General features: G+C 41.1%; 3 protein-coding genes across 3 annotated transcripts in view; 1 reads left to right on the forward strand and 2 right to left on the reverse strand.

The window, feature by feature from the left end:
• Positions 1-24,078, reverse strand: part of thrb (thyroid hormone receptor beta) — a 403,412-nt gene that overhangs the window by 48,093 nt on the left and 331,241 nt on the right. The gene's annotated exons all lie outside the window — the stretch shown is intronic.
• LOC307133953 (putative nuclease HARBI1) lies at positions 14,087-16,604 on the forward strand. The gene is made up of 3 exons (XM_079829349.1): positions 14,087-14,790; positions 15,261-15,378; positions 15,471-16,604. Exons 1-3 carry the CDS (start codon positions 14,609-14,611, stop codon positions 16,230-16,232), a joined length of 1,062 nt encoding a protein of 353 aa, XP_079685475.1. The 5' UTR covers positions 14,087-14,608; the 3' UTR covers positions 16,233-16,604.
• Positions 16,668-19,659, reverse strand: LOC307133952 (uncharacterized protein). Its single transcript, XM_079829348.1, has 4 exons — positions 19,460-19,659; positions 18,582-18,776; positions 18,424-18,503; positions 16,668-17,951 (listed from the first exon to the last, which is right to left on the reverse strand). The coding sequence occupies exons 1-4, from the start codon at positions 19,463-19,465 to the stop codon at positions 16,982-16,984; spliced, it is 1,251 nt and encodes a 416-aa protein (XP_079685474.1). The 5' UTR covers positions 19,466-19,659; the 3' UTR covers positions 16,668-16,981.

Genomic DNA, 24,078 nt, shown 5'->3' on the forward strand with positions numbered 1-24,078 from the left:
TCACTTTATTCCCTTACCTAAATTACCCTCCGCTAAGGAGACAGCGGTGGCTGTCATTGAGCATGTCTTTTGCATACATGGCCTCCCGATTGATGTGGTCTCTGATAGGGGGCCCCAATTTATTTCCAAATTTTGTAAAGAGTTTTGTAGGTTGCTGGGGGCGACCGTAAGTCTGTCTTCGGGTTTCCATCCCCAGAGCAATGGTCAAACCGAACGAGCCAACCAGGATTTAGAAAGAGGGTTGCAATGTGTGGCTTCCAAGAATCCTTCCTCCTGGAGCCAACAACTCCCATGGGTTGAGTACGCACATAACTCGTTACCAGTATCGTCCACGGGCCTCTCGCCGTTTGAGTGTAGTATAGGCTACCAGCCACCTGTTTTTCCTAGTCTGGAATCCGAAGTTGCGGTCCCCTCCGCTCACGCCTTTGTCCAGAGGTGCCGTCACACTTGGACTAGAGCCCGTGAGACTCTGCTCCAAGTGAGAGCACGGACCAAGGCCCAAGCCGATCCCCACCGGTCTAAGCCTCTCGTCTACGTCGTTGGTCAAAAGGTGTGGCTTTCATCTAAGAACATTCCACTCCACTCCGTTTGTAACAAGCTTGCTCCCAAATGTATTGGTCCGTTCCCTGTCACCAAGATCATTAGTCCGGTGGCAGTCCGCCTCAAACTGCCTCCTGCGTACAGGAGGATTCATTTCGTCTTTCATGTGTCCAAATTGAAGCCTGTTTTTCATGCCCATATTAATCCGTCTGTCCCGGTTCCCCCACCGCCGTGACTCGTAGATGGGGAACCAACTTATTCAGTAAATCGTATTCTGGACTCGAGAAGGAGGGGACGCGGATTTCAGTATCTGGTGCACTGGGAAGGTTACAGTCCGGAGGAGAGAAGGTGGGTTCCTGCGAGGGACATTCTGGATCACTCCCTTATCGATGATTTCAATCGACAGGTAAGTTCCGCTGGGAGCGCCAGGTGGCGCTCTTAGGGGAGGGGGTACTGTCATGGTTCATGAATTCACTGGTTCATTCTGTCTGTGTGTGTGTGTGGAGTGTGAGTGGGAGGCGTGGTTTCTGATTACCAGTTCATCAGATCATCACCACCACCAGCTGCACTTGATTACCCGGTCTACATATTGGCTTGCTAACTACCCAGTGTTTGTCAGATCGTTTGGTGTTGTTCCGTGGTCCTGTCCTGTTCTCCTCCCGTTTCATCCGGTGTTTGCTGTTCGTGTGGATCCTGTTCCTGTCTGTGGATGTTCTCACCGCGGTGGATCAGCTCCCGGATCTGGTTGCCCATTGAGTCCCTGCGTCTCCCGGATCAAAGCCTGCCAACATCATCTGACCTATCTGGTATCTACTACAGTGTAAAGAGAAGGAGCCTGCCAACACATCTGACCTCCCTTGTATCTACTAACTGTGTTCTGAGAAATAAATATCTATTTGATTTCACTCGCGCTTGAATCCGCTTCTGTTTTATGACAAACATCATGTAAAAGTGGATTTTGCATAATAGGTGCCCTTTAAGAGTTCTTTGCTATTCGAATCAACAATTTAAAAGTTTAAAAAAATATGGCCGATGGACTGTCAACGAGGTTCAGGCTTTATTAGGTTTATTTGCGGATGACGAAATCCTCTGGCTCTGGAAAGTCATGCGCAGTCTTACGTCACCGGACTAATCTTCGCGGTACTTTAGACCGCGATGGAAATACAGACAGCAGCAGGTCTGGGGAAAAAAGAGTTCTTGGGAGAAAAGTTCCTAGGACAAATTGTTCCACTATTATCACTGTAAAGCTGCTTTGAAGCAATCTGTGTTGTAAAAAGCGTTATTTAAATGAAGGTGACTTGACTTGACTTGTTGGTGATGACTGAAGGGTGCCACAGACACAAAAAAGAATTTCCGAAAGGACAAAAAACAAAACTATATAAACTAAAATATATTTCAGCTGTACAGCAGCTCTAAAAGAAAAAAAATGTGTCATTATTCAGCTGAAGTCAGTTCAGTGTTGATTCAGTTCCGTTGTAAAGACAGGCGTAATTTGCGGGTGACAAAAAAACAAAAAAAATGTTTTTTCTTTCTTTCTTTTCTTCTCCATATTGAACATAAGGTATGTAGATTTCCTCAAATGTCTTTTGATCCATTACGTCTTGCTATTGTTAAAAATAAGTACCTATTTATTTAGTAATGAATTAAAGGATTAAACACACAAAACCATCGTTAAGGGCATCCTATTCTTTTAACACACAAAATTAAATTTGACATTGACAAAGGAAGCCAAAACAAATGATTCTGAATTAGATTATACTTGAGTCATCATGAGCTGGCAGGGCAAATTCCGGGAATTTTTGTTACCAAACCCAAAACCATAACACATGAACAACACTACTAAAATGTCTACTGTCTATTGTCCATGGTAAATATATGACTTCCCTATTCTGCAGTTAAAAATGAAATTTCATCAACATTAAATCATGTTACATGCATGTCTGACAGATTGAATGGCTTGTACACACAGAACAGACTGGCTGGGCAGAAGCGTTTCATTCTGATGTGTCACAGCTAAAGCAGGTTCAGCACCACATGGCTCATCTGATGCAACAAAAGATAATGCTGGAAAAAATGGAAATAATGCTGAATGAGGGAAACTGAGCAGATTTAAGATGCACAAAACTGATGCCCTTGTTTTCAAAACACAAAGGGGTGGACTTTAGGGGACCTTTTTAGGGGACCTTTTACCCACAACTTAAATAAAGGCATGGTTGCAAGTTAAAAATTCAAATTTATTGTATAGTTGCAAACATTATTTTGTTGAGTTGTGCTGTGAACATAATTTCATTGACTTAATATTGTCTAATTTAAATTCAAATTTCTGCACAGATTTTTTCAAAATTAAGTTAATTAATTTGTAAGAATAAATGTTGAAATAAGTGTAATTTTATTTGTTTTGTTTTTTTTGGTTACCATTGTCCTGAAGAGTAGATATGAAGGTAAACACTACTTTGACTCCATAAGCAATGACTGCGCTAATGCCAGTGACAAATAATATCTTACTTGTTCAAATAAGTTACATTTAGCATGTACTATGATTGCTGTGGATTTTAACCGAAATAGATACGATTAATTGATTACAGGGCTACAACTCAAATAGTTTATTACACATTTTTTTGAGTAATCAACTTTTGTTTTTATACAAATTACTAAGTTCCTCTCACAGTTAACTCAAAGTAGTTGGTTGGTTAAACTATTTCATCCAAAGTTGTCAACTAAAAACTGCAAACTGTTGTTTTTTTTCCGAGCGAACACATTTTTTAAGTGTGAAAGACTAAAGACTAGACTAAAGACTTTAGAAAGACTAAAACTTGCGAAGATGTAAAACTTGCATCTTGTCCACTACCCACCTACAATCTAATTTAAACAGGCACTAACAGTGATGGTTTAGCTCTATTGAATAATTTTTATTAAAAGTCATTGTCATTCTTGTTCAAGTTTTAAACCCTAAGTAAAAGCAACAGAAGTAGTGATGCTTGCCTTTGTAAACCACAGAAGAAGTGTGCTGGTATATTTCTTTCCGTTGACATGATGAAGTGTACAGCAGTTACACACACGGTCACCACACATTGACCTTAACATCGTCTGATGCTCATAATAATGGTACAAAAAAGGCCGTTATCACACTGACTGAAGCGGGAGGATTGTCACTCTTAATTAGTGTTGGTGGGACGGAAGCGCTCCTCTGAGGCTCTGTCTTGAGGGGCCCATCATGCAACAGTTGGCCAGCAAACACCATCATGATATCATACACATCACGCTCATATCCACAGGCTGCTTTCAAAGACCGAAAGCTTATACAGGTTTAGGGGAAAATTGAATTAAAAATGGGAATAATTGAAATAATTCACAGGCTGGAATTTTTTTTTTTTTACAAGTGAAATAAAAAAATAAATGTTGACATCTGTGACATCCCAGATGTGCTTGTGGTGTATGGGTGTGTTTTCAGGTGACATTTGGGAGGCATGGTCGACACACTTGACACGTGTTGAACTATAGTTAAATGTCGCTGGAACGAAGGGTTTGTGGTGGAGCACTGCTTTGACGATGTCTTGCCTTCTGTCTCAGGCATGGAGTTTGACGGTTTGAGCAATGCAGAATGCTCTGCCCTGCATGTTTCTTTGTTTATTTTATATTTCTGTTAGTTTCTTAGCATTAAAATGTTTAGTTGAGAATTGATGTGACTGGTCTCCCTTTTTGTTGTAGCCGGGTTGTAACGACATCCAAATTTAAAAAGATGCATAAAAGATCCATAAAATAAAAGTTAATTTATTAAACACAATGGTATATTGACCTAGACTGCTGTTCAAAAGTTAGTTTTTTTGTTTGTTTATGCTCACCAAGGCATGCATTTATTTGATTAAAAGTACAGTAAAAACAGTATATTTTCAAATATTATTACATTTTAAAATAATTGTTTTCTATTTTTACATTTTATTTATTCCTGTGATGGCAAAGCTGAGTTTTCAGCAGTCATATCAGTCTTATGTGCTTATCTAATGTGCGAATTATCTAATTTGGTATTTTACTTATTTAGCACAATTGAAAATTGTGTTGTGAAGTGTGAAAACTAACAAACTAACTATTACTTGGTAAAATGTAAGAACTATCATTCAGTCAACTGAAGGCATGTAGTAGATTATGTATAACAGGTTTTCAACAAAGTTTCGATCTTGTACTAGGTAATTTATAGGAACCATAAATATGATACAGTAGGCTTTATAAAGCTGCTTTGAAACAATGTGTATTGTGAAAAGCGCTATACAAATAAATTTGAATTGAATTGAATTGAATTGAATTTATAGGGTTAGAAATGGCCAAAAACAAGCACATTTTCGAGAAACATAGCCTCTTGTTCTTTTGAGAGATGAAAGCTATGTACTGTTTTTAAAGAAGATAAACTAGATCTAACCAGCAGGAGAAGAGAAGTGGACAGCCTAGATAGATGCAGGGGCGCCGCTAAGGGGGGGAAAGTTAGGACGATTCTAAGGGCCCACACACTTTTGGGGCCCCCGGAGATCATTAAGTTTTGTTTTGTATAAATTGTATCTTAATTTTAATCAGTGTTTCATCAGCCAATTGGGGCATTCTGAGTCGAGCGAGCAGTGCTTAATTGGTCAGTATTATTAAATTGCAGACAAAGATTTTGGATAGCTAGGTTGGTGCGGTAGGGGGCCCAACATCATATTCTTTCATAGGGCCCAAAATTGCTAGCGGCGCCCCTGGATAGATGCACAACAAGACGAGGGTAACATTAGTCTCTAGTCTGCAAAACAGGCCTTAAGTTTCATTAAACAGTACACACTGAACATCATTTGTAAGACAGTGATTAGAAGATTCATGAGATGCAAAGTTTTAATGAAAAAAAAGAGCAGAATGGGCTATATAATGACTAAGTAAAAAAGGGTTTGAGTTGGTGAGCTGTTTGTACAGTGATTGTAAAGTCTGAGAGAACTGCCAAGTCATTCGAACTGCCAAGTCAACAGAATACATTTGTTCAGCAAGGTCAAATTTTTTTACTTTATTTAACCATTTTTTCAAGTGTCCTGGCCAAGATGCGCAGCCACAGATGTTCTCACAATATTACAATAACGAAACAGCACGATACCAATACATATTTAAAAACATTTGCAATTTGATTTGCCCTTTAACAGCTTACATATCGAAGATTTAAAAGTAGTCCTTCTCATTGACACAAAAAAGCTTGTTTCCCTAATTCATTTCGTACAAATGGAACCCGAAAGGGTATACAAGTTCTGTGAATGTATAGAGAATATACCCCAGCAATTTTCTGTTGAGTAAGGGAACAACGATATGATGGCAATAGACCCAAAATAGATTTGTAAATGAATAGGTACCAGAATGATGTTGATCACTACACCACGCCTATCATAAGGGCTCTGTTGGTGGTGGAAACACAAGCCGGATCAGGGTTTATGGTTCCGGGTCGTACTGTACTGTACTGAACCGTACCGTTCGGTGGAAACAAGCCTTAAGGCACTTTTTCACACTCATACTTTGTGAAGTCTTGTTTTGCCATGGCTGACATTAGCGTTCAATTGTTATTTTTGCCATGTCTGTTGAATTTCCAGTTATGCTTACTAGTGATGCACCGATCATGATTTTACATGGCCGATTTCGATTTTCTTCAAGAAAACTGGTCGATTCCGATACCGATTTCCGATTGATTTTAATTAATTTTTTTACACGATAAAAGAATGAAAGTATAGATGAACAAGATGTTTATTTGGTATTTAACAGGCTAAATTGGCTTTTGGCTAATGAAAACAAGTCCGCAATCTGAAATTAACGGGAAATTGAATTGGAAATTAAAAGGCTGAAAGGTGAAATTAAAGGCAACAACTGCATATTCTGCAATCCAAACAAAGATGTTACTTAAATGAGCATTTGTTTTTAAATTCAGTAGGGGTGACCCCAAATAGTCGAAAGATTCGATGCATCGATATGCGGAGCCTGATTCGACCACCGATCTCACGCGGTTGTTGTGAAATGAGGATCATACCATTTTGGCAATATGGGGGGTGCGTAATGTCTAATTTCACACAGAACTACTGGTTTTGTACGGTTATATTAAGTTATATACAGCCTTTAATTATGATAATGCTGTAAAAAAGAAACGTGAAAAGAAAGAAGCGTTCAATAAATATTTTTAATGTGTGTGTGAATAAATCCAACCACCCCTGTGACAGATTTAAGTTTCACTTTCCCTGATCCGTGACAGAGGCGCATCTTGGCGGCAGGGATTACTTAACAATGTCTGGAATAAGAAACTCTAAAGTGTGGATGCACTTTGAAATAGTAAAAGATGATCCAAAAAAAGTAAAATGCAAGTTGTGCCAACAGCTCATGTCCTAGCACTCATCAACAACAAACATGTCTTTCCACTTAAAACGGGCAAGTTTAAGAGCGCACTGCTGCCGGCCAACGTTAACAAGTTGGTTTTCCCCGCACACAATTCGAAAAGACTCAAACGCACACAAGCAGAGTGAAACAATGGATTTTTTTCGATCGAGTAGGGTACAAGTGTTTTCAAACATTTCAGCCGTTTCTAATTTTAATTTGCTGTGAACATGTTTAGCTAAAAAAAACTGCCAGTTTAGCGTTTATTGTTGTTTCGGCAGTTAAAAAGAGAAATTTCACAATTCTGGCTAAACTTTCGTTGTTTTAATAATTTATTTATTTTTATTTTATTTATTGGTCACTCAGGGTTACTGAATTTAACTGTGGCTTGTGTTTTTTTATATATGAAGTTCAGACGCTTCAGATGCACTGAGTGAATGCTCTCCGTATACGTTCATAAAATACTTTCACTTCAAACCCACTAAATCCCAAGCTTAGGCCCATTCAGAAGTACCGGTACTTGGGTAGAAACCTATTCATAGAAACCTGTCAAAAATGCTTATTTTAAAGAAAGATGTCAGACGGACTTAGAGGCTTTTGCATCTGAAGTCTTCGTATGTTCCCCTGCACTTTGGCATTTTGCACACATTTATTATGCTCCCTGTGACTTGATTTCGTTTTTATCTATTTTTTTATTATTAGTAATGTATATTCTGTTCTAATTTAATTCTGTAAATTAATGCTTTTTATTGTTTTTCGTTGTCTCGATGTTGCGCTGCACTGAAAGCATTTGCCGACTTAATTTAATTTCACAAAATGTGAAATGCAAATTCTGTCTGCAGTCGGTGTGTTCTTTTCCTCTCTAGGCAGGTATTTTGTTTAGATTTATTTATCAAAATGTTCTTTTATATATTTGTGTGATGTTCTGTATTTCCATCTTGGCTTTAAAATGTTATGAGAAAACGTTTTAGGAATGTTTATCCACCACATTACCTTTTATTTAAACCTAAATAAGAAAGCCATTGTCAGTTCGTCTGTCAGTTGGCAGGCAGTTTTGGTCGCTTTATTAAAAGTTGTTGCTGTGTGGAATGTTTAAAATAAAATAAAAATAGTTTTACCCTCCTGCTGACTGTCGTGCCCCTCCCAACCCATTCACACACACATAGATAGAGGGACACTTTTCCAACTCTGACCCTCGACGCATGTGGCAGGGCATTCAGGCCATCAGTGACTACAAACCCACCCACTCCACCCCCGCAGCCACTGATGTCAACTTCCTGAACGAGCTAAATTACTTTTATGCTCGTTTTGAAAGAGACAACAGAGAAACTGCCACCAAGCTCAAACCCTCAGCTGACCACCCACCAATCACACTCTCCTCCACAGATGTCTGCAAGGCACTGAGCCGGATCAGCGCACACAAGGCTGCTGGACCAGACAACTGGACGTGTGCTCAGGGCATGTGCGGAGCAGCTCGCTGGGGTTTTTACAGACATTTTCAACCTGTCTCTTGCCCAAGCAGCTGTACCGACATGCTTTAAACGCACTTCCATTGTGCCAGTGCCGAAACACTCTAGCCCGAGGTGCCCTAATGACTACCGCCCTGTAGCACTCACACCCATCGTCATGAAGTGCTTTGAGCAGCTGGTCCTGGAACACCTAAAAGACTCTATACCATCCACATTGGACTCACACCAGTTTGCCTACCGCAGCAATAGGAGCACAGAGGATGCCGTTTCCATGGCACTGCACTCTGTGCTCACCCATCTGGACCATAAGAACACGTATGCACGCATGCTGTTTGTTGACTTCAGCTCAGCATTCAACACTGTCATCCCATCCAAGTTAATAGCCAAACTTGGAGACCTGGGCATCAACACTTCAATGTGTAACTGGATTTTGGACTTCCTAACTGACAGACCCCAGAATGTTCGTTCAGGATTCACCTGCTCCACATCCATCACACTCAACACTGGTGTACCACAGGGCTGTGTGCTAAGTCCGTTTCTCTACTCCCTCTTCACCGCCGACTGCAAGCCTGTGTATGGATCTAATTCCATCGTCAAGTTTGCGGACGACACTACGGTGATTGGGCTCATCAGCAACAACGATGAGACTGCCTATAGGGAGGAGATCCAGCACCTGGCCACATGGTGCGCTGATAATAACCTGCTCCTCAACACCACCAAAACGAAGGAGCTCATTGTGGACTTCAGTAAGGAGTCAAGAGGCACACACGACACCATCCACATCAATGGAATGGCTGTTGAACGTGTCTCCAGTTTCAAGTTCCTGGGGATCCACATCTCGGCGGACATGTCGTGGACGACCAACACCTCCAGCCTGGTCAAGAAGGCTCACCAGCGCCTCTTCTTCCTGAGAACACTGAGGAAGAATCAGCTCTCCTCGGCTATCCTGGTGAACTTCTATCGCTGCGCAATAGAAAGCATCCTGACCAACTGTGTGGCAGTGTGGTATGGGAGCTGCTCTGTTGCGGAGCGCAAGGCACTGCAGCGGGTGGTGAAAACTGCCCAGCGCATCACAGGGACTCCACTGCCTGCCATCGAACACATCCAGAGGAAACGCTGCCTGCATCGAGCTCACAGCATCCTCAAGGACTCCTCTCACCCAGCCCACAGACTGTTTTCTCTCCTGCCCTCCGGCAGGCGTTTCAGGATCCACCGGACCAGGACCAGCAGACTAAAGAACAGTTTTTTCCCCAGAGCTGTCTCTTTATTGAACTCAAACCCCCGTTGATCCACTTCCCTCATAAACTGATAACTCTCCTACCTCACATCTTCCTTCACTTTGTTATTTGCACTACCGACTGTTTATCACAGTAACAACTGTTTACATATGCATCTTGCACTGCCATATCTTAACTGGATTATGCTCATTTGCACTGCCGACTGTATTTATAGTACCAATGTTTACATTTGCATTTTGCACTGTACTTCTAACTGTAATATGCAACCACTTTCCACTGCACTTTACACTTTTTTTTTTTTTTTCTCGGATAGCTCTGTCCATAATTTATTGCACTACCCTAATCCACTGCTATTCCTCATATTAGCCTAGCATATTATTGTATACCTCTATCTGTAAAATTCGGTTTATAGTAATAGCCATCTGTATATTGTATTCACTGTACATATTCACCTGTAAATTCAGTTCTGTTTATAGTAATAACGTCTCTCTATTTATACCTATTTATACATATTCAGTACATATCCATGTCCTGCACTTACGCATCCATTGTATATCCTGCACTTGCTGCTATTGCACTTCTGGTTAGACCTAAACTGCATTTCGTTGCCTTGTACTTGTACTTGTGTAATGACAATAAAGTTGAATCTAATCTAATCTAATAGATGATTCGACTATCGGTCGACTATAGAAAGATTCGACAATTCTGATTCGAATGTGTAAATCATTAGTCGGGGACACCCCTAAAATTCAGTGTAAAGAAAAGAAGTCTTTACCAGTGAAATTAAATAAAACCAAAGTATATAATTGTTCCAAAATGTTAACTCAAATAATGTTTAGTGCAATGAAAAAAAGATGCTACAGCAGGTGCTTTTTAAATCAAATTAAGTCAATGTAATTTTAAGGTAAAATAAAAATGATCATCCTATAGGCTACATAACTAATAGTAGGCCTATTTCATTTCAAAAGTGCATGCATGTTCTTCTTTAGGCTACAAAAATAAGTATTTCGGCTTTGTCACAAGTTAGTCTGTTTCGTTCTCATCCGATCCAACACGTGGGAAGCTGAGCTGAACAAACGCCCACTATCTGCGCTTGTGCAGGGCGCAGAGAGGTAAGCTTGTGCAGGAAAGCGGCTCTTCATTCCCTTCAGCCTATCTCGTCTCTTCCCTCAGTTCTCCAGTTTCCGTTTGTAACACACAAGTGACATGTTCGCGAATGATTGCAATATAGGCGTATGTGCATGCGGGCGCACTTCCGGAAAAATCGGCAGAAAAATACAAAGAAAACCGGTTCTGATTTTTGGACGGTCAACCGGTGCATCCCTAATGCTTACATTTTATGTGAGATCTGTAATTACAACAGCAATGCTTAACTCGGGGGCAGTGGGCAATTTGATGAGGAATTCGCTAGGTCTCATGGCATACCACCCTGTGACTCTCTTTTGGCAGTAGCAGTGTCAAGGATATAATTCTACAAACTGGAGCACTACACACTGTATTCAGTTGTATATCATCCTGTATTAAACCATTCACCTGTATATCATCCAATCACCTCGCCATCTAGTAATCCCAGGATTGCCTTGGCTGCAGAGACACAACCCTCAAGTTTCTTGGAGCAAGAAGTTAATTACTGGACAAGTCCTTGCATCTCTCAGAGGACCATTAGAGCTGCCACTGTTCGAGTAGAACCCTCTACAGTTCCCAACCTGCCTCCTGAGTACTTTGATTTAGTTGAAATCATTCAGCAAGACCAAAGCCTTGCAACTTCCACCTAGTCTGACACCACACCTCCACGAGGCAGAATTTTTCCTTTATCCCAGCCTGAAGCTAGTGTTATACTTTCCGTGTGTGCGAGTGCATGCGGGTCCGTAATTGGAGGGTGTACGTGGAGGCTGTTTGCAGACATCCGCGTGCTTCCCATTTTTTATGACTGCGCAGACAAGTACACACTGTCACGAGGCTACAAAAGCACCAACTGCGCATGCACTGCAAAAACAACATGGAATTCAAAATTTGAAGGGAGGCTATGTGAAGAAGTCCGTCACTACCTGCACCTCTACAATCTGTCTATAAACAATATAAAGATAGCCAGATGTGCAATCATTTGTGGAGGGAAATTGGAAGTGTACACGGCGATCTACTATGCATGTGTGGAACACATCTGCCGAGTGGACCCAAGCATACACTTTCAGTATTGGTCAGTAGTCCCATCTGTATTCCAGACCTTTATCAATTATTTCTTCTGAGAGATGCTGACTGTATAATTGTATATATTGATGATATCCTCATCTACTCCAACATGAAGATCATGTCAAGTATGTGCGAGCTGCAATGTCTCATCACCCATCACTGTACACTAAGCCTGAGTTCCGTCAGACGTCAGTATCATTTTTAGGCTATGTTATCAGTCATGTCTATGGATGACAGAAAAGTACAATCAGTGTTAAAATGGCTGCAACTACCACGATAAAAGAGCTGCAAAGTTATCGCAAAGTTTCACCTCTGCACCCATTCTTCATCACCCCGACTCTGACCGCTCAGAACTATGAAGTTGGGAATCAATAATTATTAGCCATGAATGCAGCATTCAAAGAGTGGCATAGTTGGCTAGAGGGAGTTAAACATCCTTTCCTCATTCTGAATGATTATCAAAACCTAGAGTACTTGCGTACCACAAAGAGACTCAAATCTGGACAGGCAAGATGGGTGCTTTTCTTTACACACTTTAAGTTCACAGTTACATATTGTCCTGGCTCAAAAAACATCAAAGACGATGCTCTTTCCCATCAACATGAATACTCACAGCAATCTCAAACCAAAGAACTCATTATATCACCCACAATGATCATCGCTTTGGTGAAATGGGATATTGTGACAGAAATAACCAATGCTCAGACTCACGATCCACCACCTCCTGATTTCCCTCCTGACAGAACTTATGTTATGCTTTCATTCCGCAAGAGGGTTATCCAATGGGTTGACTCCCTCTGCTCTGGTCATCCTGGAATCACCGCCACGCTTCAGTTATTATGCAACCGCTGGCTTTGAAACTGTCTGAAAGCAAAAAAAAACAAAACAAGCTGATCGTCCATAGGAGTTCCATAGGTCCCATCCGCATTGACCTGCCCCTCGACCATGAGAAAGACCTCAACGTCACTTGCCTCCTCGTGTCAGGAGTCGCACGTCTGTGTTTGACCCTAGATTATTTTCCCTGTTTTGACCCTTTGCTGCATGCCTATTGTTCCTGCTTCTTGTTCCTACCTGGATATATCCTGTGATGGCTTGCTGCCTGCCCTCATCTTGTGCCTGTTTTGTGACTTGTATTGCTGCTTTTACAATCAATAAAGCTGCACATGGATCCCAACTCTGCTGACTCATCATTACAGTAAGTTTGGTAGACCCCGATTTGTATAAAACACCATAATTCACCAATTCACCATAATCAAGAACTGGCATAAAGGAGGCAGAAACTAATTTCTTTTTTGCCTTAAATTAAAAACAGGCTTTGTTTCTAAAATAAAACCACAGCTTTAACTTGAGTTTACTCCTTAACAAATTTACATGAGATTTAAAAGATAAAGATTCATTAAATATAAAACCAAGACATTTGTATTCTGCTTCTATTATAGTACCCTGTAAAGTGCTAACTGATAATAGAATCGCTACTTGTTTCTTTGAATTTGAAAAGAAAAAAAAGTGCAAAACACAAAAAACAGACTAATGAAGACAATGCTTAATGCACACTATATCGCCAAAAGTTTTGGGATGTCTGCCTTCACATGCACATGAACTTTAATGATATCCCGTTCTTAATTCGTAGGGTTTAATATGGAGTTGGCCCACCCTTTGTAGCTATAACAGCTTCAGCTCTTCTGGGAAGGCTTTCCACAAGGTTTAGGAGTGTATTTAAGGGAATTTTCTTCCATTCTTCTAGAGGTGCATTTGTGAGGTCAGGCACTGATGTTGGACGAGAAGGCCACTTTCCACATCTTTCATCCCAAATGTGTTCTATCGGGTTGAAGTCAGGACTCTGTGCAGGCCAGTCAAGTTCCTCCACACCAAACTCACTCATCCATGTCTTAATGGATCTTGCTTTGTGTATTGGTGCACAGTCATTATGGAACAGGAAGGGGCCATCCCCAAATTTTTGCCACAAAGTTGGGAGCATGAAATTGTCCAAAATGTCTTGGTATGCTGAAACATTAAGAGTTAATTGCACTGGAACTAAGGGGCCAAGCCCAACCCCTGAAAAACAACCCTACACCATGATCCCCCTTCCCCCAAACTTTACACATGGCACATTGCAGTCAGGCAAGTACCATTCTCCTGGCAAACGCCAAACCCAGACTCGTTCATCGGATTGCCAGACAGAGAAGCATGATTCGTCACTCCAGAGAACCCGTCTCCAATGTGAAAGACACAGACAATGTAAAAGATGAAAAAAATCAAGAAGAGAGGCTGGTGAAGCAACAATAGGCTATATGCACACGCAGGCGATTACGTACTTCCGCTAAAATCTCCGCCAGCTAAGCTACTTCCGCTTTCATACTGCTGAGGTGATTTTTTTGTCCCCAAGGCCCAAGTGATAGCGTTATGGCAAAGAAAACGTTTAAATTCCAGCGAACCGACAGCACTACAGCTGAACATTGTTGTGTGCCTCTGTGTCAAGCCTCAAGTAAGTACAACAAAGTACTTAGTTTTCACACATTTCCATCTGATGCGGAAATAAGGTGAAAATGGCTTGTCGCTATCCGGAGGGACAACTTTACAGTTACTCCCCATACCCGAGTATGTAGCCGGCATTTTAAAAAGGAGGATGTTCGTGAGCCAGGGTCCGAGACAGGGAGACGGCTATTAGTTAAGGGAGCTGTTCCAGCATTGTTTGAGTGGAACAATTTCACCCTTCCCACTTCAAGACCGGGGGTATGGGAGAGGAGAGAGCGGCCGCCGCCAGCGGTGTCGCGAGATAACACAGCGTGCAAGGTGGCTGATATCCTCATGGACCACGACTACGCTTCTGCTCCAGATCCTGCCGTTTTTGATTTAGCCCTTGAGGACAACATGTCTCTCAGAGAGGAGATCCTGAAGCTGAGGGAACAAGTCGACAAGCTGACAATGAGTCAGCGGTTTGGGATTCATCGTTTTGCTGCCTCAGACAAGGACATACGTTTTTTCACAAGGTAAGATGTAACTAGATGGACTAAACTAAACTTTGACTTGTCTAAACTTTTGTCAGTATCCTTGCATCGGTGTTATTGTCAAACATACTGATTGTTCTGTAGTACTTTTGCAGCAACAGATATGGTTGTGTGTGTGTGTGTGTGTGTGTGTGTGTGTGTGTGTGTGTGTGTGTGTGTGTGTGTGTGTGTGTGTGAGAGAGAGAGAGAGAGCGCGAGATAGTGTAGTGGTGTGTGTGAGAGAGAGAGAGAGAATAATGGGAGTAATAATTGACATTTTCATAATATCTAATATTTCATAGCAATATTGATGTATAATTTATTTCCCTATTCACTTGGATGTGTCTCCCAGAATGACTGATAAACATTATTTAAGTCCCGATATATGACAAACTATTTGAAAATTAAAAATGATAAAATATAAAATGATGATACAAGATATAAATGCTAATATCTAAATTGTATTCGTTTAGATTTGCATCCTATGACCTGCTGATGAGATTCTGGGCCTTAATAGAACCCTCGCTGCCATATATGGTCAGTGTGACTCAAGCACAGAGAGGCACCTTTACAGAGCCGAGTTCCACTGTAGTAAGTACTTATTTACATGGACCATACAATACAACTTAAAGTTCAGGGATAATGAACATTGCTCTCAATGTAAATTTTTTTCTTTTGAACAGACTCGTTCCCTGCAGCCCATTGATGAGATGTTCTTGTTTCTCAACTACCTTGCGCTGGGTTCAAAACAACGTGACCTTGCTGACCGGTATGGAGTCCACCAGTCCACAGTCAGTCGGATCATCACAACGTGGAGCAACTTTCTGTACACTGTGTTAGGGTCTGTGAGGATCTGGATACCAGAGGAGAAAATAAGGGAACATCTGCCAGCTGAGTTCAAGGACTATGCAGACACTACAGTCATCCTGGACTGTACGGAGCTGAGGTGCCAGTGCCCTTCATCACCTCTTCTCCAGAGTGAACTGTTCTCTGCATACAAGTCCCACTGTACGCTGAAAGGGCTGCTCGGAGTGGCTCCACATGGGGCGGTCACATTTATCTCTCCACTGTATGCTGGTTCCATCAGTGACAAACAAATCACACGAGAGTCTGGAATTCTCTCCCTTTTGAGACCTGGGATGGCCATTATGGTTGACCGAGGTTTCCTTGTTGATGACCTTGTCCCTTGCAAGATTTATAGGCCAGCATTTCTCTCTGGAAGGTCCCAGATGTCTGCCTGTGATGTCAGGGAGACTCAAACAATTGCACGCCTCAGGGTGCATGTTGAGCGTCTAATACGCCGTGTTAAGGAACACAAGTTCTTTGACACAGAGATTCCACTTCGGCTTTTTGGCAACATTAATCAGCTGTATGCTGTTGCTTGTCTCCTGACAAACTATGAAAACGGGCCTCTTGTAAAGGCTTGGGCAAAGAAACCAGCATAGCACTTGTTCTGTGAGAAACACAGTGTCTGTAAATAGTTATTTATTTTTTTTAAATGTATAAAATTGACCACAATTTGTCTAGAAATCTATCTAATCAGTTTATTGTTAACTTTTGCAAATGTATACAAATGGCCATAGGTTATTTATTAAAGTTTTATAACCACTTTGTTTAAATGTACCTTTGTATATTACTTTTTATAAATTGCATTTTATAGTACCTCATGTTATTTATGCACTGCTGTACATTGCACATACTCTTTGAATATAAGTACTGAATCATTTGTATTTTATAAGTACTTTTGTTCATCGGTGCTTTCAAGCTATCTGTATAATAAACTGATTAATGTTTACATAATAAATAGTTACAATGATTTGACTTGTGTTAAATTTGCTTCATGTTGTTATGAACCATTACCTAAAAAAACAACAACAAAATAACATTCATAGGAAGGAACATGTAATTTAATGAATTAATAATATATACACACACTACAATATTTTCAGTACTATGAAATATAATATACATTACATGCCTCTCATTGATGTGTCAGAAACTGAAGGTGTAAAAAACAAACACCCAAACCCGGGAATGGACAAAAATATGTATCAGTTCCAGTTGTGTATAGATTTCTAAAAATGAACAATAAAACTTGAACCAAACATATGTACAAATATATATGAAATAATTAGAACTGACAGTAAGAGAAATATTTACAGAAGGTTGTTAAAGTGTGATAGATGTTAATAGCCTAATTATCTAGGTAAGCATGGAGGTAGCAATAAAAAAAGAAATGGTCTATTTTTTCTTTCATTGTTTTGGTCATTTCAATGTCTCTGGGAATCCTCTGAATAAACATGTCTTCCTGTGCGTAGACAACAAAGTCACACCAGTCCAAACCAGAAATCAACATCTGGCCCTGGATCTGCCAAAAGTATGCATGCGATTTTCTCAATGTGTGTCTACCCTCACTGATCTTAATATATGGGCAGTCAACATAGCTTGCTACATTGGGGCATTTAATTTCAACAAGGCCAAACACAGACTGTCCCTTTGGATCATACACAATGCCATCAGGTGATGACCCTATCCAGGGTGCGTCAGGGTGGATAAGGAAGCCACAGGGATAGTGGTTAACCTCCCTTGCTCTGCAGTATTCCTCTACTGCTGCAGGTTCCATGTCAAGCCCCCTCCGCATGTCTGCAGTCTGATGGCTAGGTCTCAGAAGCCTTTTTGCCAGATTTTCAGCAGAGCTCTGTGCCCTGGTGTGACAGACCTCTCTGAATTTGGAGGAGGTGATGCGGGGCCGCCTTAGTTGGTGCCACTCAATGCAGGAACTCTGCTCTTTTGTACCATAGGCAATTTTGTGTGCTGTCTCTAATGTTGTTTCCAGGGACATCATGTGGTGCTGCTGATGTTCAGTGCAGACAAAAGAGCAGGTAGAGGGCCCCAGCCTGTAACCATGAAGTGGGAGCTGTGGGAGAGAAGGAGCATCTGTGTGTGGACATGTTTTCGGCACTCTCTTTGCTGGCATGTGATAAGATAGCACGCTTCCTTCTTGCACTTTTCCAAATGCAGAGTCAACCAGAGGAACATTAATGTCCATAGCCATAGTTGTTATTAGCGGAGCCACATTACTTGGAAGATCACGGTACACTTCATCCACCCTGAGTGTGGAAAGTTCAGGCAGAGGTGAACTGACACCCTTATACAAGTTGCTCCTATGGAAAAGACAAAAAAAAAAGAGCCATTAAGTTAGTTATACATAAGTTGTACCAACAAACTAAATTAATATAAATTAATGATTTTTATGTTAAAAAGTCTGAAGGGATGTTTTTGACTTTCTTGCTTGAACAACTGAGAGCATAAAATGCTAACAATGAATGTTGAAATGCAATGTATCACACGATTACTTTATCTGAGGTCTCACTGATATGATTACTACAGAAAAAGTCTTTAATGATTGTTTATTGTTTAGTTTATTTATTTGAACATGAAAAAAAAAATGAATATACATAAAGCATACAAACCTACATATATACAATACAATTAAAATAACAAATAAGTAAGTACATGGACTTCTCAGTACAAGCTTCCAAAATTATTGTACATAACAGTAAAAACTATTTCCCATGTTCAAAAATGAGTAGGAAGAAGTTCAAGCCAACTTATGATAATATCAACAGTACTAACCTGATGCCTTCTACCAGTTTTCGTTCCTTGGGTCTGGCTGAAAGAATCACCATGTCATTGACCAGACCAGGTTTAACACCCTGCATGTAAACAAAAAAGGATATCAATAAACACACATTTTCATCAATTTAATCAAAGTACTCTTTTAGAAACGTTACCATGGTTCTTGGCTTATGCCACTTTTGTTCAGTCTCTGTGCAGCTGTGTGTTGGGGGAACAGAGGTGATACTCAGCTGGCAATAATGTGCAGTCTGGTACAACAGAGCTGCAACATGATTACACAAAGCTGTACCTGCCACACAGCTACACTGGCAGCTTTCTAGCTGTACAGGACGGGCATCCCTAAACACAATCTGTGAAAATACAAAAATATGTTACAATAGAATAAAAGTACAGTTTTTTAAAAGGAGAATGGATGAGTACAGTGAGAATGTTTACAAAGCAAAATAAAAAAAACAACTAAATTTGGGGGAGGTAAAAATTGTAGCCAAATTATTATTTATTATTATTGTTATTATTCTCACTCTACTCATTTAAATAACAAGGGACACAGAACGTGTGTCAAAGACGTAACAAAACAGAACTCAGTTTCTGTGAATCCCAGTGCTTAGCGTACATATTTAAATATTGATAAATATTCTAACACACCAGTGTTATTGATGGTATATGAATCAAAATATGTATTTAAAATAGCTTTTAGCAGAATCACATGCGATGATTCACAGAAACTTGATCTGACGAACAGAACCTGTCTCATAAACTAGCCTGCTCTGAACCTGTAGGATAACTTTCCCTTACACTCAAGCTGTGAGGCTTTTGGCTTTTCCTCATTGATCGGTAGCACTCAGCCCTAATGGTTACCTCTCCTGTGTTTGAATCCTTGTTTGAAACTGAGATTGACAATGGCGTTAGGAAAATGTACGTGATTGACACACAATATTAGACAGACACATACAATTTTCACTTACTGCGCTAGCGTTACATAGCATGCATGCTAAGGGAATATAAACACTACACGTCTAACGTTAGATCTTACCTTCATAATTATGAATGTAGCTTGAAACGTATAGCTTGAAGCCCTTCTCCTTCTTTGTTGTCGATGTATGACACAGTGTTTGGATTATTCGACTCACGTCGTTGACCGTCATCCTAGGTAGATCTTGAAGCGACCGGGTGAAAAACGCCATAGCTGCTATTGACGCTACGCGCACCGGAAGTGACCTAGCTGGCTGACTTGGAATGCGGAAGAGAGTGTGCATGAAGCCCATTGTGGTAAGGGGAGCTTTAATAAATATCCAACGCGTTTCAGCTTGTTACGTCCAAGGACGTTTTTGCTTTTGTGTTCCCTTCTCCTATTCTCTCTATTTCCTGTAAGCAGGAAGTAATGGCTGCCACTTGACTCCAATAAGTGATTGATCTGCTGTGATTGGAGGAGGAGAGGAGACTGTGGGGATTTAAGCAGCACCTTTCCACTGAGCAGGGTGTGTGTGTGTGGAGGGCTGCTCTGTGAGGCTTCGCTTCTCAACTTTAATGTTATTAGTTTTCTTTCTTTTCTTTAAAGAGAACCCTTGTTGACTGAGTTTTCCATTGTGTTAATGTTCTTGTGGTAACTGGCGCCTACGACAAGAGAACCCTTTTGTTATTCTGTAAGTTATTCTGTTTGTACCTACTTTTGTTATGGTCTGTTATCTGTTACGTTTATATTGTTAACTATTTGGGGAAAGGATTAGTAGAGAGGTGGGTGCCATTTTCTTTGTATTCTGTTTTTCTCCTGTTTAAGCTAGTTAGGGAGTTAGCGTATTTGTATTGTATTTGTTTTTCTTTTCTTTGGTAGTTTAGTTAGTTTCTCCCTTATCGTAGTTAGAGGTTTTATGTTTGTTGTTTTGGCCTTGCCCCCTCTTGAAGCCTGAATCCTCCCATATTACAATAAAAGATCTTAATTGTTACAGTGAGTTGTTTGCAGTTGTTCTGTTAAAGCATTAGGGTGGAGAACTGAACCTTGCTGCTTCCACACATCACACCAATCCTATTCTGTTACAAGTTCCTTTTAACCCTAGACTGACTAGGGACGTAACAGAATTTGGGGGCTCGTCTATCGGTAACAAATTGAATTTGTTGGTTGTAACAACGTTGGAAACCACTCCATTGGTAGATGATCAGTTCGGTAGATGGTAAGTGTCTTTTTTTCTCTTTGTTTTTGCTCTTTTTGATGTGGGAGAAGTTAGTGCTTAAGTTATGGATTTTGACTTAATCTCGTTTACATTACTTCCCACTTGGGAAGTATATAATCGTTGTCGTAAAAGGGATTTAATTTCCATAGCAGACTTCTTTAACATTAATATACCTAAAGAGGCGACTAAACAGGTTATCAAAGGGGCGTTATCTGGGGAGCTGGTCGAAGCTGGCATTTTGGCCGAACCAGATGGAGGTATAGGGAAAGAATCTGGGGTTGTGGGCTTTGATTCTTTTCTCAATATCGATTCGAAAGATTCTTCTTCTGATACTGTATTGGCAGTTAAGCTAAAAGAGTTAGATATTGAATTAAAACGGCAAGAATGTGAGGCACAGCGTATTCGGCTTAGACTGGTAGAAGCTGAACGAGCGAGGGATAGTGAGCGACATGGAAATGAGATGGAGGCTTTGAGGTTACGTGATAGACCCACTCCATCACCTCGTGTTCGTCTGTTAGGGCCATCAGCTAGATTGTCAATAGGAGATTCTGCGCAGACCCCTAATAATAGTTCCTCTGATTCCCCTTCCGAGTCGCAATCTGATTTTGACGTCAGCAAATATATTAGACTCGTGCCGCCATTTAGAGAGACCGAAGTAGACTCATACTTTACAGCGTTTGAACGAGTCGCTGCAAAGCTCCGGTGGCCTAAGGATATGTGGGCTCTACTTCTACAATGTAATTTGACAGGTAAAGCACAAGAAGTTTCAGCTGCGTTACCCATTGAACAATCTCTCAGTTATGATGCAATGAAGGCTGCTGTGGTGCGAGCATATGAATTGGTGCCAGAAGCTTATCGCCAAAAGTTTAGATCTCACGCAAAAACAGCTAGACAAACTTATGTTGAATTTGCACGAGAGAAAAAGGCACTTTTTGAGAAATGGTGTGTTTCTAGTAAGATCACTACTTTTGATCAGCTCCAGGAGTTAATCTTGTTGGAGGATTTTAAAGCTTGTTTCCCAGACAATGTTGTTGTCCATTTGAATGAACAAAAAGTGCAAGCCCTGGCTGATGCTGCTGTTATAGCGGATGAGTTTGTTTTGACGCACCATAACGTGTTTTCTTCTACACGTCAGACTAAAAGTCAGTTTTCAGTTAAGGAGAGCTCCGAACCATTTCAGGTTTCTGCTCATGTTGCCAAATCAGAGATGTCTGTTGGCGGTAGACGTAAATCCAGTCCTAAGCGTACAGGGGACAAGCGGGTCTGTTTTTATTGTCTTGATCCAAGTCATTTAATTTCAGAGTGTAAGGCTTGGAAACAGAAAAGTGTCTCTTCCAAGCCCAAGAATGTAGCTCTAGTACAATCTGTACCAGAGCTAAATGATTTGGATGCTGTTGCTTACCAACCTTTTCTCTCTTTTGGCTCCGTGTCCCTTTTGCCTGATTCAGAGAACCAGCAGCAAGTAAGGATTCTGAGGGACACAGGAGCGGTACAGTCACTGATTTTGGAGGAGATGTTACCCTTTTCAGCCGAGTCATATACTGGTAGTGATGTTTTAATTCGTGGATGTGAAATGGGATGTGTTAATGTTCCCCTCCATAAGGTATGCTTGAAGTCTGACCTTGTCACAGGACCAGTTACACTGGGTGTGTGCTCACGGTTACCTGTAGATGGTGTCAGTCTTATCCTGGGAAATGAGCTTGCTGGTGGTAAGGTTTTTCCTAGACCTATTGTAGTACACAATCCTAGTGTTGGGTTGTCTGATCTTTCTGCCCAGTTTTCTGCAGCATTTCCTGCCTGTGTTGTGACACGTGCACAGTCAAAGAAATTTGAAAACATGGTGGACTTGTCAGACACTTTTCTTTTCTCTGAGCCTGAGAAATGTGAGTTGAGTGTTGTGACTGAATTTGTTCCAGAACCTATGGAGTCGAAGGCCTTACCAAATTGTTCTCTAAAAGTTTGTAAAGAAGACTTGACTGCTGCTCAGATGTTTGATCCTTCCCTAGCTCCTTGCATCGATGCTGTGGTGGACCTTAATCAAGTGCCAGATGCTACAGTAGCTTATTTTTGGGAGGATGGAGTATTAATGCGCAAGTGGAGGCCTCCGCATTCTGACCTGAATTGGCAAGAGGTTCATCAAATTGTACTACCTTCTGATTATTGTTCACAAGTTTTACAACTAGCTCATGAGAACGCCTTATCAGGACACTTAGGGGTGACAAAAACCTTCCATCGTGTTTCCAAATATTTTTTCTGGCCTGGGTTAAAGTCATCCGTGTCCAAATTTGTGCGCTCCTGTCCTACTTGTCAATTAGCAGGTAACCCAAATCAAATTGTTCCGCCAGCTCCACTTCACCCGATACCAGTTCTTGGGGAACCGTTTGAACGACTAATCATTGACTGTGTAGGGCCCTTGCCAAAATCAAAGTCAGGTCACCAGTATGTTCTGACTATCATGTGTGCCGCGACCCGTTACCCTGAGGCAGTGCCACTCCGCACTCTTAAAGCTCGGACAGTTGTTCAAGAGCTCATTAAGTTCTGCTCCACTTTTGGCCTACCAAAGGTGATCCAGTCAGATCGAGGCACTAATTTCACATCTAAAGTATTTTCACAGATGTTGAATGAGTTGGGTATCAAGCACCAATTGGCCAGTGCTTACCACCCGGAATCCCAAGGTGCATTGGAGCGATTCCATCAGATCCTCAAGTCGATGCTCCGGAAGTTTTGTATTGAAACTGGTAAAGAGTGGGTTGAAGGTTTACCCTTGATTATGTTTGCTGCAAGAGAGAGTGTCCAGGAATCACTGGGATTCAGTCCGGCAGAGCTGGTGTTTGGGCACACCGTGAGATGTCCTCTTAAGTTGATCAGTGAACAACTGTTGTCAAAGAGTTCTTCACCCATGTCTATCCTTGACTATGTCAGTTCCTTTCGTGAACGACTTCACAAAGCCTGTGAGATTGCAAAAGCTCACCTTGCTAACTCACAGACCAAAATGAAAGTGCAGTATGATCGTAAAAGTGTGAGACGTACTTTTGAGCCTGGTGATTCTGTGCTTATTCTGCTTCCTGTACTTGGCTCCGCATTGCAGGCTAGGTTCGTTGGACCTCATGCAGTAGAAAGAAAGCTAAGTGATACCAACTATGTGATCTGCACGCCTGATCGGAAGCGTAAAAGCAGGCTATGTCATGTGAACATGTTAAAGGCTTATGTTGCACGAAATGGGGATGCAGTGAATTCCCATAAGCCAGTACCTGTGTCGACCATAGTTTTGCCTCCAGCATATTACCCTGAGGAGGATGGGTTGGTGGCAAGAGATGCTCAAACTTCTTGTGCCCGCTTGCAGAATTCTGCTGATTTGGCTAACTTGGAGTCCTGCCTTTCTCATTTGCCTGCAAGTGAGTTTGAAGCCATTAGCAGTTTGATTTGTAAATACCCTACCCTTTACGCTGATGTGCCGTCTCAAACTACCGTACTATGTTATGAT

This window comes from Gobio gobio, assembly GCF_949357685.1.
Source record: "Gobio gobio genome assembly, chromosome: 11".
NCBI lineage: Eukaryota > Metazoa > Chordata > Actinopteri > Cypriniformes > Gobionidae > Gobio > Gobio gobio.

Excerpts from the sequence above, each read along its gene's own strand:
- LOC307133953 (XM_079829349.1), top strand. The coding sequence starts at position 14,609 with ATGGACCACGACTACGCTTCTGCTCCAGATCCTGCCGTTTTTGATTTA. Across the intron at positions 14,791-15,260 it reads GACATACGTTTTTTCACAAG|ATTTGCATCCTATGACCTGC; the intron begins GTAAGATGTAAC and ends GTATTCGTTTAG. Across the intron at positions 15,379-15,470 it reads CAGAGCCGAGTTCCACTGTA|ACTCGTTCCCTGCAGCCCAT; the intron begins GTAAGTACTTAT and ends TCTTTTGAACAG.
- LOC307133952 (XM_079829348.1), bottom strand. Across the intron at positions 18,504-18,581 it reads GGCATAAGCCAAGAACCATG|GGTGTTAAACCTGGTCTGGT; the intron begins GTAACGTTTCTA and ends GTTTACATGCAG. Across the intron at positions 17,952-18,423 it reads AAACTGGTAGAAGGCATCAG|GAGCAACTTGTATAAGGGTG; the intron begins GTTAGTACTGTT and ends TCTTTTCCATAG.